The sequence below is a fragment of the Tupaia chinensis genome, unplaced genomic scaffold (assembly GCF_000334495.1).
Source record: "Tupaia chinensis unplaced genomic scaffold, TupChi_1.0 Scaffold143570_1, whole genome shotgun sequence".
NCBI lineage: Eukaryota > Metazoa > Chordata > Mammalia > Scandentia > Tupaiidae > Tupaia > Tupaia belangeri.
This window is the reverse complement of record NW_006203415.1, coordinates 351496-367064: the sequence shown is the minus strand read 5'-3', so window position 1 is coordinate 367064 and position 15569 is coordinate 351496. Positions and strand designations below refer to the sequence as shown.

General features: G+C 37.1%; 1 protein-coding gene across 1 annotated transcript in view; it reads right to left on the bottom strand.

The window, feature by feature from the left end:
• The window catches only part of DCBLD2 (discoidin, CUB and LCCL domain containing 2), an 82975-nt gene that overhangs the window by 50222 nt on the left and 17184 nt on the right, over positions 1–15569 (bottom strand). The window contains exon 2 of the mRNA XM_006163914.2: positions 11147–11374. Coding sequence (XP_006163976.1) covers positions 11147–11374 — 228 coding nt within the window. The remainder of the gene's footprint in view (positions 1–11146; positions 11375–15569) is intronic.

Genomic DNA, 15569 nt, shown 5'->3' with positions numbered 1-15569 from the left:
AGAAGAGCTGGGAATAGGTAAAGGCCAAAGAAATTAGATCAACTATTTACATAAACCAATTAACTCTTGTGAAAGTCCACAAGTTTCATCTAGGCTCATCAGCATTAGCTGTTCTTTGCCATTTAGGGTGATACAATGTATGACTTTATTATAAACCAAGATAAGGTACTTGTTACAAATATGGGATTTTTAGATACTTTTTAGGTACAAATGAAAAGCCCACCTTTAAAAAATGCCTATCACACCATACAAATGTATTTTTATAAAAATTTTATGATATGCAATGATACTAGGGTACTCCAAATTATTTGGCAGCTTAAAAGTAAAAGTGTTAAAAGAAAATGAAGGGATAATTTGACTAAAATATAGTCTTAAAGCAATATCTGCAAAGGTGAGGGCTGTTTTATAACACTTTCGACAGGAGGAAAAAAAGCACAAAAAATTTGTTATTAGCATTGTAATTTCATCTTATTCATTTTGTATTATCTTGTCCTCTGAAATATAAATTCAATCCGTAGTAAAAACAATACATTTTTAAAAAAGCCACTCTTGTTCTGTGAAACTCAGGAGACAGTGCTAAAGTGTATTTTTTTTAAAAAAGGAATGAAAACAAAAGTACAATCACTGATCTTTTAGGTGCTTATATGAATTCTACTTGGGTCTCATAGACATCGGCCTCCCCCTCTCACCCACACAATGGCTGTCGTTTCCTTACTAGGCTGTCATTTCCTTACTAGGCTCCTCTGATCACAGGTTTTACCCACCGTACAATAATATATACTCCTAAAGCAACATAAAGCATGTAATTGCCAACAACTATATAGGCTTCAGTATTTCTCAGAAGCCATTAAAATTCCTAGAAGTTTCTAAAAGAAAAATGAGAGGACTTTTTTTTTTTTTTTGAATTGCCAAAAGGTGTGTGTGTGCACCTGTGCGCAAGAGAGACAAGAGAGAGAAAGAGAAAGAGAAGAGGAAAAGAGAAAGAGAGAGAAGGGACCAGCAAATGGCATGTAATGGTTATAATGCTGGACTCTCATGTAGTTGACTATGGTTCAAGTCCTGGATCTGGCAGCCTAAAACTCATGCCAGGCACAAGTGCATGCATGCCCAAGATCCAGAAAGGAGAATGGATTGTGGTGTGGCCATCCAACTGGGGGATGAATTCTCACTTTCTGTCTTTCTCTCTCTCTCTCTCTCTCTCTCTCCCATAAGTACACAAGTCCTATAGCAAAGATCTCCCTTAAAAAAAAGAGGCAGGAGAAAAGACAGAGAAAACATCTCATAAAGCCCTTTTCCTCCATTCTTCCAACCCGGTGGGGTTTCATGCATGCATGTATATGTGCCTGGTGTGTTTTTCAAGCCAACAGACTAGGATTTCAAAATGCTCAACTCTGCAGAATCTGGTTCCTTTACCTACTAGGCCATGGTGGTGGCCAGAAGAGAGCTTTCAAAAAACAGTCTGCAAATCCACACAGGCAATTACCAATAGAAAGTTATCAAGTACCTCAATCACCATAAAAACCATCAACTACTAGTTAAGAGTCTAAAGGAACCAATGCTCCAGAAAAATAAAATGTTTTAAAAATCATTAGCAATGAGAGAAACGCAAATCAAACCTACAATGAGATACCACTTCATAACCACCAGGATGGGCAGAATCAAAATGACAAATAACAAACAATGAGGAGAATGTGGAAACACTGGAGCCCTTACACACTGCTGCTGAGACTGTAAAGGGTACAGCCACTTTGGAAAACAGTCTGGCAGTCAAAGGTTGAACACACAGCTAGTGTATGAACACACCTGCAATTCAGCACCCAGGTATGTACCCAAGAGAAATACAAACGTGATGACAAAAAGACCTGTACACGAAGCTTATGGCAATATTACTCGTAACTGCCAAAAAGTGCAAGAACCCATGTTTATGACAGGAAGTGTAGCATAAACACCCCAAGACACCAATGGGGAGGTGCTCTCTAACTAGAAAGAAAATAGGACATGGTCTTTTGGAACCAGGAGGAGGTATGAGCATTGAGATGACCTATTCATAGTCTACTGAAAAAGAAAATAAATGTCTCTCCCTTTAGGGGGAAAGAAAGACTGTAACACTCAATGGGAAAAGATGCAAGATGTAAGTGGTCTTCCGTGTGGAGGCCTGGGTCTAGAAGGGACTGTGGATGCACAGGAAACCAACAGCGGTGGATGAGCAAAGCCTCAGAGGAGACAGAGGTTGAGAACTCCATGAAGTGCCAAAGAAGAGTCCTAGGTAAATGTGGTGATACTGAGATCCACTAAGTTTTTAAAATAATTCCACCCAGATACATAAACCACAGTTTATGCACCTATTTCCTTTATAATGAAAATTTGTTTTCAATTTCCTGATACTTTAGATAATGATACAACACATTTATTCTTACATACTGCTTTTTCCATATTTAAAATTATCGAGGTCAGATTCTCTGAAACAAAGAATATTGCTTTCCAAGAGTTGTATTAATTTATGTAATACCACTGAATTGTACACTTAAAAAGTTAATGGTGAAATTTATGTTTTAAGTATGTATTTATAGTTTGCATGTTTACCTCAATAAAATCAAGCACACCAATGTCACATTAAAAGAAGTTATAATAATTTAAATACTACCATCAATATAGGGTAAGTCTTTATTTCAATGCAGACTTACTGCTGTTTTTTTTTCCATTATAAATGCTTTAAAATTTAAAAACTTTACAAAAATTTAGAATATAAGGAACCACTACTCAGCCTTATATAATACTGCTAGACAGAGCTAACCATGAATAATACTTTGGAGGGCAGATTTCTGTGCCTGCACTCTCTCCATCAGATAAATGAAAATGTATACATGTACACACACACAAGGATAGGAAATTAGTGTACAGAATACCTGGTTTTTTGATTACCAATTTCGACGAAGGTATAGAGCAGAAATTGGAATCTACAGTTCAAGGCCTGAACCAGTTCATAGATGTATTTTGCTTGTCCTCTTGGCCTGCAGAGTTTTAGGTCACATACTCTTTCAAAAATGTTTAAATTAACTGCCTAAATTTTAAAAATCTAGAAACTTCACATAAACTTAAAATTTCTGGCTTCTCTTGAAAAATAACAAGGAAGAGGGACCAGCAGTTGCCGTAATGGCTATGTTGCTGGACTCCCATGTAGTCGACTGCGGTTTGAGTCTTGGACCCAGTGGCTTAAACTCACGCCGGGCGCGTGTGTGCATGCCCAAGACCCCGAGAGGAGAATGGAGGGGAAGGGACTGCAGCGTGGCCATCCCCCCCTGGGGGTGACTTCTCCCTCTCTCTCTCTGACTCTCTCTGTCTTTCTGGCAAGTGCACACACCCTATAGCAAAAACCTCTCCAAAAAATAAAATAAATAAATAACAAGGAAGGGAAAGAATAAAACCTAGGCCAGTTTTCCAAAAGGTGGTACCTAAGTAATGGCTGTCCCCTTTTACAGACACAGTTCAGTCCGCCATAGCCCCAACATTCCACCAAGTACCCAGTCCTGAAGCTCAGATATCATTTGTCACCACGGCAAGACTGTGGTTTTCCTGCTGCTTAGTCCTAATTCATTTCATTCACTTAGTTTATCTGTCTAGCTCCTGAAAGAATGAATGACAAAATCTTTTGGTAACAAAAGTGATTTTGCTTCTACTTGCATAGACAGACCGTAAAGTTACCATTCCTTTCCCAATGTCCCTATCAACCACACTTCAGGGAGATGATAAACAACAACAAATTAGGGCTAGCAGGTGGCGAAGAAGTTCATGTAGCTGGATTCCACATGGCTGACTGGTTCGAGTTCCAGGCTCGAAAAACACTCCAGGCATGTGTGCACGTGTGTCCAAAACCCCAAGAAGAGAATGGAGGAGAGGTGACTGTCGCAGGGCCATTGCCCTGAGGGGGTCATTTCTCACTCCTCCCTCCCATCTCTGACTAACGCACATGCCCTATAGAAACAAACCAATGGGGCTGTTAGGTGGAGTGGTGGTTAGGAGTGCTAGATTCCCACATGGCCAACCACGGTTCAAGTCCTGGAAATGGTGGCTTGCTTTCTCACTTTCCTCTCTCTTGTTCTCTCACTCTGTCCCTCACTGGTCAAATAAATAAATAAAGCTAAATAAAATAATTTTTAAAAAGAAACAAAAAGGCAACAAACTCTGGAAAATATCAAATGGAATATGCTGTATTCAGAAATGAGGAGAAATGCATCTGATTCAGAGAGATCAGAAGCAGAGTTAATATTTTTAGAAAATGGAAAAAAAAAACCTGATTTATGTTCTCAAATAGACACTCATTCGACCTATTGAGAGCTGTGCCATGGAACCACATTCCTCTTTGGAACCTGTCACTGAGAAAAATGAGGTGGAGGGTAAGCAGTTACTTGCAAGAGCAAAAGCAAGCAACCCTGTCCACCTCCAATAGAAGGAGATGGAGCCTGCTTAAAAAGCATCACTCTTTACAGACAGATTTCGAAACAGGTTTTTGTGTGAGTTTGTTTATTGGTTTTTATGACCTGGTACAGGAGCCTCTCCAGTTCCCAAAACAAAATGTGTAATTCTCAAGGGAATTCGTTCACTGAATGGTGTAGATTCGGTGATGAAATGAGACAGACATGGTAGGTACTGTCCTCAGAAATCTTAGTGTCATGGGATAGACAAATGCACAGTTGAAGTCTCTAAAGCACGGACACCATGACGGTGCCCAGAAAATGTTTATAGATATTACCATTAAATAACGTCCACAGCACAGTTCCACTGAAAAGTCAGGCTTCAAGAATTACTGCCTTGTGCTTGGGGGGCCAGAGAGAGGTAGGAATCGATCCCCTGACACAGACTGACTTAAATGATCTCTTGTGAAAGAGTAAAATCTCCTCCTGTAAGATTTCACTTATGCTGTGACCGAAAATAACTGGTTATGGCTGGACTTTACCTTAGTTTCATCTGTTTTTAACAAAGATTCACCTGCAGAGGATGACAGGAAGATGCTACGGTTTGTATTTTTCAAAAATTTCATATGTTAAAATTGGTTGTGATGAAATTAAGAGGGTAAAAGCGTAATCAGACTGTGGTGTTGAAGGGTGGGATCTCTGGAAAGAGACTGGGTCATGGAGGGGGACGATTAGCTCCAGCTGAGTTTATAAGGAGAGGGAGAGGGAAGGAGACCCCAACAAGGGGCTTTGCTCTTTCCTTTGTGATGCGATGCCTGCGCCTCTGCAAGACTCCCACCAGAGGTGGCCCCCGACCTGCAAACATGAGTTGTATAAACCACTGTTTTTATAAATCACCCAGTTTCAGATATTTTCTCTTACTAGCAACAGAACAGACCAAACAAGAAGGTATAGATCTAATTTCTTTTTAAATAATTAGACCACTGAACATATATTTTAAAGAGAGATAACAGAGAATTACTATGTCCAAAGGCAAATTAGAAATACTACTAAGAATGCATTTCTCTTTCTAAAAGAGTGGTGAGTACTTGAACAGTCATTTTCCATTCTGAATTTAGAGAAGGTGGCTACCACAGTGCTATTTTTTTCTTTAGTTACAGATCTGGTCTTGCACTCTTATGATGAATAAGGCCTGCCTGGGAAAATGTATCTTGATTCTTTGACTCCTATATCACACACCATAATCCAAAATCGATTATGGAAGAATTGAGAATAGGTGAAGGCAATGCAATAAGACGTTAAGGAGAAATCCTTGAGATTATCTTTATGACCTAGGAAAAGGCAAAGTTTTCATAAATGAAATATAAAAAGTGCTAACTACAGAAAAATTAGTAAAAGTAAATTATGTTTGTTAAAATTATATTAAATTTCAGGGCTGGACAGAGGCACAGTAGTAAAATGTGATGTTCTGCAAGACTGATCCATGTGGAAAAGCTCCGATTTTGTATTCGGAAGATCCCTGTGTATGCCAGGCTCACACAGGCCCATAATCCAGGGCTGGCTGAAGCCATAGGCATCAGAACCATGTTGGGGATGCCATCTGTGGGTGTGTCCCTCTCTCGTCGAAGAAATAACTTGAAAGGAGGCCAGCAGGTAGCAAGGTGGTTGGGTGCTGGATGCCCTCACAGTCGACTGCAGTTTGGTCTTGGATTTAGTCACTTAAAAAACACAACAAATAAATACATAAATAAGTCTTTTATAAAATTTTTAATTAAATCTAATTATTGTCTGCTTACTAAAGACATCAATAAGGGAGTAAAATGGCAGTCTATAGAAAAGGAGATGTTTTTAAATATATATCTGGAAAAAAACCCACAACCAGAATACATACAGAATTCCTACCAATGAATAAGATCACCCAATACAAAAAATACATGAAAATTTAAACATATTCTTCATAAAATATATTTAAATGACCAATATACATACAAAAAGAAGAAAATACCATTAGTTACTAAGGAAATGCAATCTGTAATGTAGTCAGTACACACAGACACACACACACACACACACACACACACACACACACACAACCAGAACAGTCAAAATGGATAAAAGTCAACAATAACTTGAACTGTCATACACTGATGGTGGGTGTGAGCTTGTAATAACCACAAAAGCAACTGCAATATCTACTGAAAATGAACACAGGCAACCTGATGAATTAGCAAATCTTCTTTCAGACATGGAAATGTACAGTAATTAGGTTCACCAAAACCAATACGATGTTAATATCAGACAATGGCATCCCCAAACTGGCTACACTGTGGACATATTTTAACTTACTTAACCATTTCCTTACTGTGCGAAATTCACATTGTTTTCCTTTTTCTCTATAGTGAATAATGTTAACACAACTTCTGTTCTTCTGCATTATTTCCTTAGAAGTGATTGAAATTTTTATATATTCTACTAATCCAAATGAGATAATGTTTTAAGTTTCTCAATTTAGCATATCATTAATTATAGTATAGTTGCCTCCTCCAATATCTTCTTTTGGAACTGTAGCTTAGATAAAAGGGCACATAGGTTTTTATTACTATCTATGACAGTGATCAAAGGGTTGTGACAAAAAATTTTACAGCACTTAGATGGACTGAACTATTCATGAAGTAACACCAATCTTCCCTTTACATTTTTCTGAATGGGCTTTCCTTCTCTCTTGTAAAACCTCTACTTTAATGGAAGGCTTTAAGAGCTATCTTCCATACACCCAGCAAATTTGTGGATAAAGAGAGAACTTCATATTGTTTCCATTTCTTAATACAACCTCTCAAAAAGGTGGTGATTCAAGGTCCTGGCTCTTATTAAGTTGACAGCTTCTTTCAGGATAGCTGGCAGCTTTTCATGCCAAGTATGCTAATATAAAAAGCAATGAGTCATAATAAAGTGTAGACTTCAGCAAAACAGCAAAACCAGATGTGCTGCCAAGCATCACAGGTGAGACATACATAGCATACCAAGAAATTTCTTTGAAAGCTTTTCTGGAAAAATAAACTTTTCACCACTGCAGAACTGTTAAAAAAAAAAAAAAAAAAAAAACTTTGACTATTTCCTAAAAAGGCTCACAAATAGGAATTCCTGGATGGGGTCAACTTCACATAGTGGAATAAATTTCACTGCCCCCAGAGAACTGTTAAAAAAAAAAAAAAAAAAAAAAAAAAAAAAAAACAACTTTGACTATTTCCTAAAAAGGCTCACAAATAGGAATTCCTGGATGGGGTCAACTTCACATAGTGGAATAAATTTCACTGAGTTACATATGATGAAAAATGGGACAGTTATCAATTTTTCAATGATCTGCATCAAAACATTTTGAAATGATGACAACATTTACAGACAAAACTTTAATACTGCTTCTCTGAATTAGGCCAGAAAACAGCTTGCCCATTACAAGGCACAAAGATTCCCCAGGTCTTCAGAATTATGCATGGACTCTGAACTGTGTTATGGAACAATCTCATACAAGGCTTCTTCATTAAGGACAAAACCCAACGGAAGTCTAAGTTTCCACCAAGCATTCTCACAAAAAACATCCACAGTACTCAATGTATCAATATTTTACTGATGAACAAATAATGAACCACCCTCCGCCTTCCTGATTTCATGTTTTCAGACTGTGACTTTGTTTCACATGAACTCTGTGGCTCTTATGTTCATCATGTAAGAAACCTAGTAATTTAGCAGTTACATAAAATCATAATAAATTATGTTATTAAAGAATATTACACATTATTATCCCTTGCTAACAGGAAATGACTGCCCAACTGCCAAAAGGGCCTAATCAGTCTAAAACACATTCTAATGAGTTAAAGATGCTAAAAAATGATTCCTTGAGAAACCATTCGCGCATTCAGTTCTTCCTATTAATCGTTCCCTAATACCATCTCTTGGGGAGGAGGGCAAGGAACACCTATACATCAAAAACCAAAACTCTGTACCAAAACAGAAACTACTGTTACAAGGAAATGTAGCTCATTTGGGCCTGCCTCTTTTCTGAAAATGCATTTGAAAATGATAAAGGAAAAAGAGTTCATTACTGTTATCACTGGAATCTTGGTGCTCCCAATGTATTTGTTTCTATCCTATAATTCTCCGAGGATCTACTTTAATGTTAAATGACTATTCACTATTCATGAATATCTTCATTTCTCCATGATGTTTCAGAAAAATTAATTTTCTACCACTAACTATAGACTACTACCAAAAATAAAGGGCAAGTGGGCTATGATAGGGGTTAAGGGCAGAAGAAGATAAACTAAAGTGTAACAGGAACTATGATCAGTCAGCTCCCTTGACCACTCTGCAGCTTTCTGGTCACCCATGTGAAGAGAGAGTAAGAAAAAATAACAACAGTCGAAAAAGGGACAGCTGAGATGTATTAAATATCTATTATATGCTGAATGCTGCACAGTACTATTTTACGTAACCATCAAAAGGTACAGAAGATGAATTTAAAGTCTGGGCAGGTCCAATGACATACGGAAAGGACTCTGAACAAGTAATCTCTGAAATTGTGACTAGAACTTAGTGAACACTATAAAATCTGTGCTCAAAATTGTTCTCATTTCACTCTTCTTTTCTAGCAATCATGCCACTATTTACTGTCCGAAAATTAAAATTGTATCTTCATTTAAAATATAATAATAATAATTATAGAAAATTTAAAAAATACCCAAGGGTAAAGACTACAACAATTTCCATGTGCCCATTACTCAGCTTCACCAATGTACCATTCTTGTTTCGCCTATCCATCGCTCCATTTCCCCCCACAAATATTTAAAAATAAACTCTAAATATTTCATTTTAACTTCAGTAATTTTCTAATAAATTAGAACTTAAAAATATAATTATAACCATCATCATATTGAAAACAATCATTCTTTACAGTCACTGTATTCTTGACTCCTCTGAAAACTTTGCTGATAATCTTAAAAATGTCTTTCAGTTGATTACCTTGAATCAAGACTCAAATAAGGGCCACATATATATCTTCCAGAAGTACAATGATTCCCTCCCCCTCCTCTTCTTTCTTTTTTTAAAACTCTATTTATATGTTGAAGAAACTAGGTCATTCATTCTGTAGAATTTTTCATACTCTTAATTTAATCATTTTCAGCTGGCATAAAGTATTTCTAACTCCTTTACTTCCTGTAGAGTGCTCAAAGTCTTGACCAAATTGTGGTTCACCTTGTTGTTTCAAGAGTGCTCTGGTGATACTGTCGACTATTAGTATTACGGTAATGGTGTTTCCATTTGCTCAGGTGATTTGCGTTCTTAAAAGTTCATCTGACACTGTATATACATGGAACTACGCATGTGGTGATCAAACTACCAGGTTAATCTATTAAGTCTTGACCAAGAACAACAGAGGTAGTCCATGAGTAGGCAGAGCAACAGGGCTGGAATTTCATTTTGGTAGATGAAGAGCCAACAATGAGAGAAAAGAAACAATGATTTGATCGGAGATGGAGAGGAAGCCAGAGAATAAAAATACTATGATACTTAAAAACAGGATACTAGGTTCCTATTATATCAATAGTTCTGAAAGATATTTTGCATACTGGTCTAAAAAAACTCACAGAAAATTCAAGAGTTCATTTTATAATGTTAGTTCATCAAAACGCCTTACAAAATTTTCTACCTTTCTTGCTGAAAAGAAAGATACTGATCTCTAAGCTAAAGGTTCTAAATCTTAGGGACCAGATAGTGGCAGAGGTAAAATGTGAAGCTCTCGAAGGCTTATACAAAAAAGAAGGTTCCAGGTTCCTGTCCAGAAGACTTCCCTGAATACACCAGGTACACACTTGCCCATGATCCAGGGTTGACTGAAGCTGAGGGTGGATCATGGGGTGAAAATCCTATTGCAAGATCTGCGTCTATTATCTCTCACTTGCTCAAGGAAGAAATAAGTAAATTAAAAAAAAAAAAAGTTTTAAAGGTTCTAAACCTTGACTGATTTTCCTGGGAAGCTTAAAAAATAGAGAAGTCTGGGTCCCACTCAATCAATACTGCTCAATTGTTCTAGAATGGGAACCAGGTATGTGGTATTGTTTTAAAGTCTGCTCAGGTGACTTTAATATGCAGCTGTAACTGAGAACTTCTGCTCTTAATCAATAACAAAAATCATAGCTAATATTGACTAAGCATATATTATGCGTCAGGTATGGTTCCAAGCACTTCCTAAGTACTAGTTTATTCCCTATTTTACAACTGAGAGGTCATAACCTGAACAAGGTCCCACAGCAAGCTAATGCTAAGAGTAGGCTTTAATCCCAAGAAATTTGGATCCAAACATCTGCTCTTAATCACCATCTTATATGGCTTGTAAGCAAGAATTATACTTGTATTCTTCAACTGCAAATAAAATTATCAACAGAAAACATTTCAAAAAGGAATAATTACTTATTCCTGGTTAGTACTAGTTGTACAGTGGCATCTTGGGCAAAGCACCAACATAGGTGTATTAGAAAAGTACCTAAACAAAGTAAAGTAACCAAAACCTTCTTTTCACAAGATTCAAATTGGCAATTTCCACACATTTTTCAATAATTTTCCACAGGTTGCCTTATGCGGCATAGTTATTCACATTAAGTATCAAAAATTGCCTCAGCTTTAAAGCTTGGGGTAATGATGTATTTACATTACCTGTGCTTTACAAGAAAATGTCCTACCTATTTCATTTCTGCTGACTCCAATTCCATTAAAAATTCTCAAGTAATTAAAGTGACAAGAATCAGAATCTTCAATGTCCAAGTCACCAAATCTGATGCGCACTCTCTCTCCCATCTTGACGCGAATCTCCCATTCACAAACAGTGCTGTTGGGGTACGTCTGTGGGTAGTTTTTGGATGTAAGAGTTCCGCTTTCAGGGCCCAGCACAGTGTGTCCGCATCCGTCACCTTTAAAAAAAAGTTGGAAGAATGATAAGTTGTTCTTACATTGCTAACTCATAAAGTATCAGGAATTTGGAGAAGGTTTTAAAATACTTATGACATCAGACATTTTATACCATGAACTTCATATACATAAAACAGGCAACATAATTCTTAATGTATTACTTACAGAAGCCAAAAGAAATCAAAATAGGTCACATTAATCAATGATTAGCTATGTAATTCATAAGTTCAAAGAACTTTCCAATCTTAACAAACACAAGTAACCATAATTTAGCAATAGTTCAATATATACATATTATAATACTTGCAATTTTTTTATTTTTGAGTTTTTGCTATAGGGTGCACGCACTCACTGGAGAGACAGAAAGCAAGAAATCATCCCCCCCCAGGGGATGGTTATGCTGCAATCTGTTTTTCTACGTTCTCCTCCTGGGATCTTGAGCACCCACACGCATGTGCCCAGCATGAGTTTTAAGCCACTGAGTCTGGGACTTGAACTGTGGTCATCCATGTGGGAGTCCAGTGATATAACCACTATGCCAACTGCTGGCCCCATCCAATTTTTAGGAATATCAGTTAATAGTAATTGTTCAAAGTAAAGGTAAAATATAAAATATAAAAATGTGTGATCAGGAATAGCAGGTGGCATAATGGTTGCATTGCTGCACTCCCACATAGCAGACCTCAGTTCGAGACCTGACTTGGCAGCTTAAAACTCACGCCAGGTGTGTGTGCATGTGTGCCCAACATCCCAAGGGGAGACTGGAGGAGAAGGGTGGCCATCCCCCTGTGGGGTGATTTCTCGCTTTCTGTCTCTCTGTCTCTCCAGTGAGCACATGCTCCCTAAAGCAAAAATCTCTCTTAAAAAAAAGTGTGATTAGATTTAACTGTTTGTTTATAACTATCACAAACTCCTTCAAAAATCTGTGAGAAGCTAAATGATTTCTAAAAAACACTTCATATACACTAAAGATTATGCAGATTATCGACAATATTATAGATTATAAGGCATTCCTTCTTGAAAGTGCTAAAGCAATCTTCAACGAAGTTTAATTTTATACTCTAATGAAATTTGGCATTTTGGTCTTTGTCCAAAGTCTTATTTATTTTTCCTTATAGAGTTAAAAAAAATGAAATAAAATACAATTTATGCTTTAGTAGAGATTTTTAAATTATTTTTATTTCTATATCTGGGAAGTAACAGTATTTGCCCTAGAAGTTTCATCAGCAACTGGATGTAGACACTTAAGTAACTTAACATATTATGTGCAAAAATGAAATAGTTACATCCTTCTCTTTATCATAAAGTTTTTGTTTTTTGCTGACCATTCAGGAGGAGTCATTGTTTATTTAGAAGTTGCAGCTGCTGCTCTAAAAGTAATATTTACACTAGGTGTAAAAATGAGATTAGAATGAGTCTCTAATAGAATGATGAATGTAACTTTTTAAGATAATAAAATTTTCTTCTTCAAAGAGTTATTTATAATCACCTTTGGAATAGAACAGTACTTACACCAAAAAAGTATTAAAAGTGACATTGCTTGGTTTTAATTTCAATATGTAAACAGATGGCTACAACAGAATTTTCTATTATGCTGTTTTACTATTTTTACTTTTCTTTTTTTTTTGGAGAGGTTTTTGCTATAGGGCACGTGCGCTTGCCAGAAAGACAAGAGAGACAGGAAGTGAGAAATCACTGCCCCCCTCCCCCAGCCCACCCCCCTCCCCCACAAGGTGGCCATGCCACAATCTCTTCTTCTCCATTCTCCTCTCGGGATCTTGGGCACACACACATGCTCCCAGTGTGAGTTTAAGCCACTGGGTCCCGGACTCACACCACAGTCAACTACATGAGAGTCCAGAGACACAGCCATTACGCCAACTGCTGGTCCCTGTTTTACTATTTTTAAAGAACAATGTGGTGCTGATATCAGATGAAAGTTGTGTGTGTGTGTGTGTGTGTGTGTGTGTGTGTTAAGGTGTGTGCCATAAAGTATGTGCACTCCCCAGAGAGACATAGAGAAAGTGAGAAATCAATCCCCAGGGTAGATGGCCACTTAGCAATCCCTTCTCTTCCACTCTCCTCTTGGGTTTTTAGGCATGCATGTACATTGCGACTAGCATGATTTTCAAATCGCCATATCCAGGACTTGAACTGTGGTCGACCACTTGGGAGTTAAGCACCTTGCCACCTGCTGGCCCCAGATGAAAGCTTGTAGAAGTCTATGAATAAGAACTTCAGTAGGTATCTCACAAGTAGTGGATGTTAAATGTTAATTAATTAAATAATTCAAGAAACTGTACTTTAAACTTGATAAAGTGATTTCTAGCTATTCTCAACTTTAATGAAGTAACAATTCTATACCAAATTTATTATGAAGCAGTTAAAAGTTAAATCTTTTGCTGATAAATTTTATTTGTGAATCCATATTAGTATCGCCCCTTAGTCTACTTTCAAAGGTCATACTAGAGACTCTGGCTTCCTAAACAAATCTCTCTCATACATAAAGCTTAGCCTTTAATCAACATTAAATTTTAGCTATCTTCTAAACCTGCTCTCATTCCACACACACGTTAGGTATAGCAGTTTAATAGTACAAAAATACGTAAAAGCGGATGAAATAAGCATGAGTGTATCAATATACTCACTGATCTTTTGCAAATATAAAACTCAGAATGTTATAAAATACAACCCCCCAAAAAATCCGCAAATGTTCTCCGAAACTACCATGAAAATACCTTGAATAGCTGTGTTGGATATAGCTAAATTAAAAACATAGGGATATAAAAACTTCCATTGTAAAAATAAACAAACTGTAATACAAATAACTTTTGAGGCAAACATTTTTCCTTAGAGAAAAAAATGATCTTGAGAGTTTCTAACATTCTGAAACTAGTTGAAAATATTCTCTTACTATTGAAAAGATGAAAACATGTTCCCTGGAAGTGTTTCAAATAAAAAATAGCTACTGAATAAATAAAATAGTTCAAAATATAAATGTATTTTCAACAGTAAATAGAAACTAAGGCAGTTTTGCTTTCTTTCTTTTCTTTTCCTTTTTTCTTTTTCTTTTTCTTTTCTTTTTTTTTTTTGGAGAGGTTTTTGCTATAGGCCACGGGTGCTCGCCAGAAAGACAAAGAGAGACAGAGAGACAGAAAGCAAGAAATCACCCCCCAGGGGGATGGCCATGCCGCAATCCCTTCTCCTCCATTTTCCTCTCAGGATCTTGGGCATGCACACACACGCGCCCGGTGTGAGTTTAAGCCACCAGGTCCGGTACTCGAACGGCGGTGGACTACATGGGAGTCCAGCGACTTAGCCATTACATCAACTGCTGGTCCCTAAGGCAGCTTTTTAAGTGACTGGGGTACTGATGAATTTCAGAAAGCCAAGAAATTCCTATTAACAGCTGAATCCATGACCTGGCAACGGCAGACTGTCACATTTCATGTGTTCCCATAGGCTATTATTCAACTTAAAGTTGTCATTTTTAAAATAAATTCTACAAAAAAGAATGCAAGCAGGGTGTTAGGAATAATTTTAGATGTCTTTATACTCCTGCTTATGACTGATTCTCAAGAAACACACAAATGTTTCTTCCCTTTTCACCCATCAAGCACAATTTCTACACAAAGTTAGCAAAATAAACATTAACTGATGAAACACTTTTGTATGCATGCTGATGAAGAAAAATTAAAATGAATCAGTCTTTTTTCAGAATTCTGTGTAGGGAGGACATGAACAGTTCACAAATAATGTGCCAAGAATGTTCTAAAATATGCGAAGGCGCTCAGAGCCTCCTCCTCTAGCAAACAAGACGATATGCACCAGATACCCAAGTTCCCAGTAAGTCTTCAATCTACTGCACTGAACACATTGGAATGTCTTATATTTCAAAGAAGATTTGATATTTTCAACTTGAACAAATAGCTTAAACTACACACCCACTGTTGCGAAGTTTTTAGGGTATCCTAATTTGAATGGGAAGGCTAGGCATATAGCCAAGGGACTTCCACAGGTCTGTGGGAAAACGAAAAAAGTTTATTCTGAGTTCATTCTGATGCAAAAAAATTTTGAAATCCCCCTTTTTTTCCCCATAATATGCAATTTTTTGAAGACTCCTTGTACATATTTAGTAGGCTGGGAGCTTTTCATGTTCTTCCCTGTTTCCTCAAGTAAGAAAGACATTTTACACTG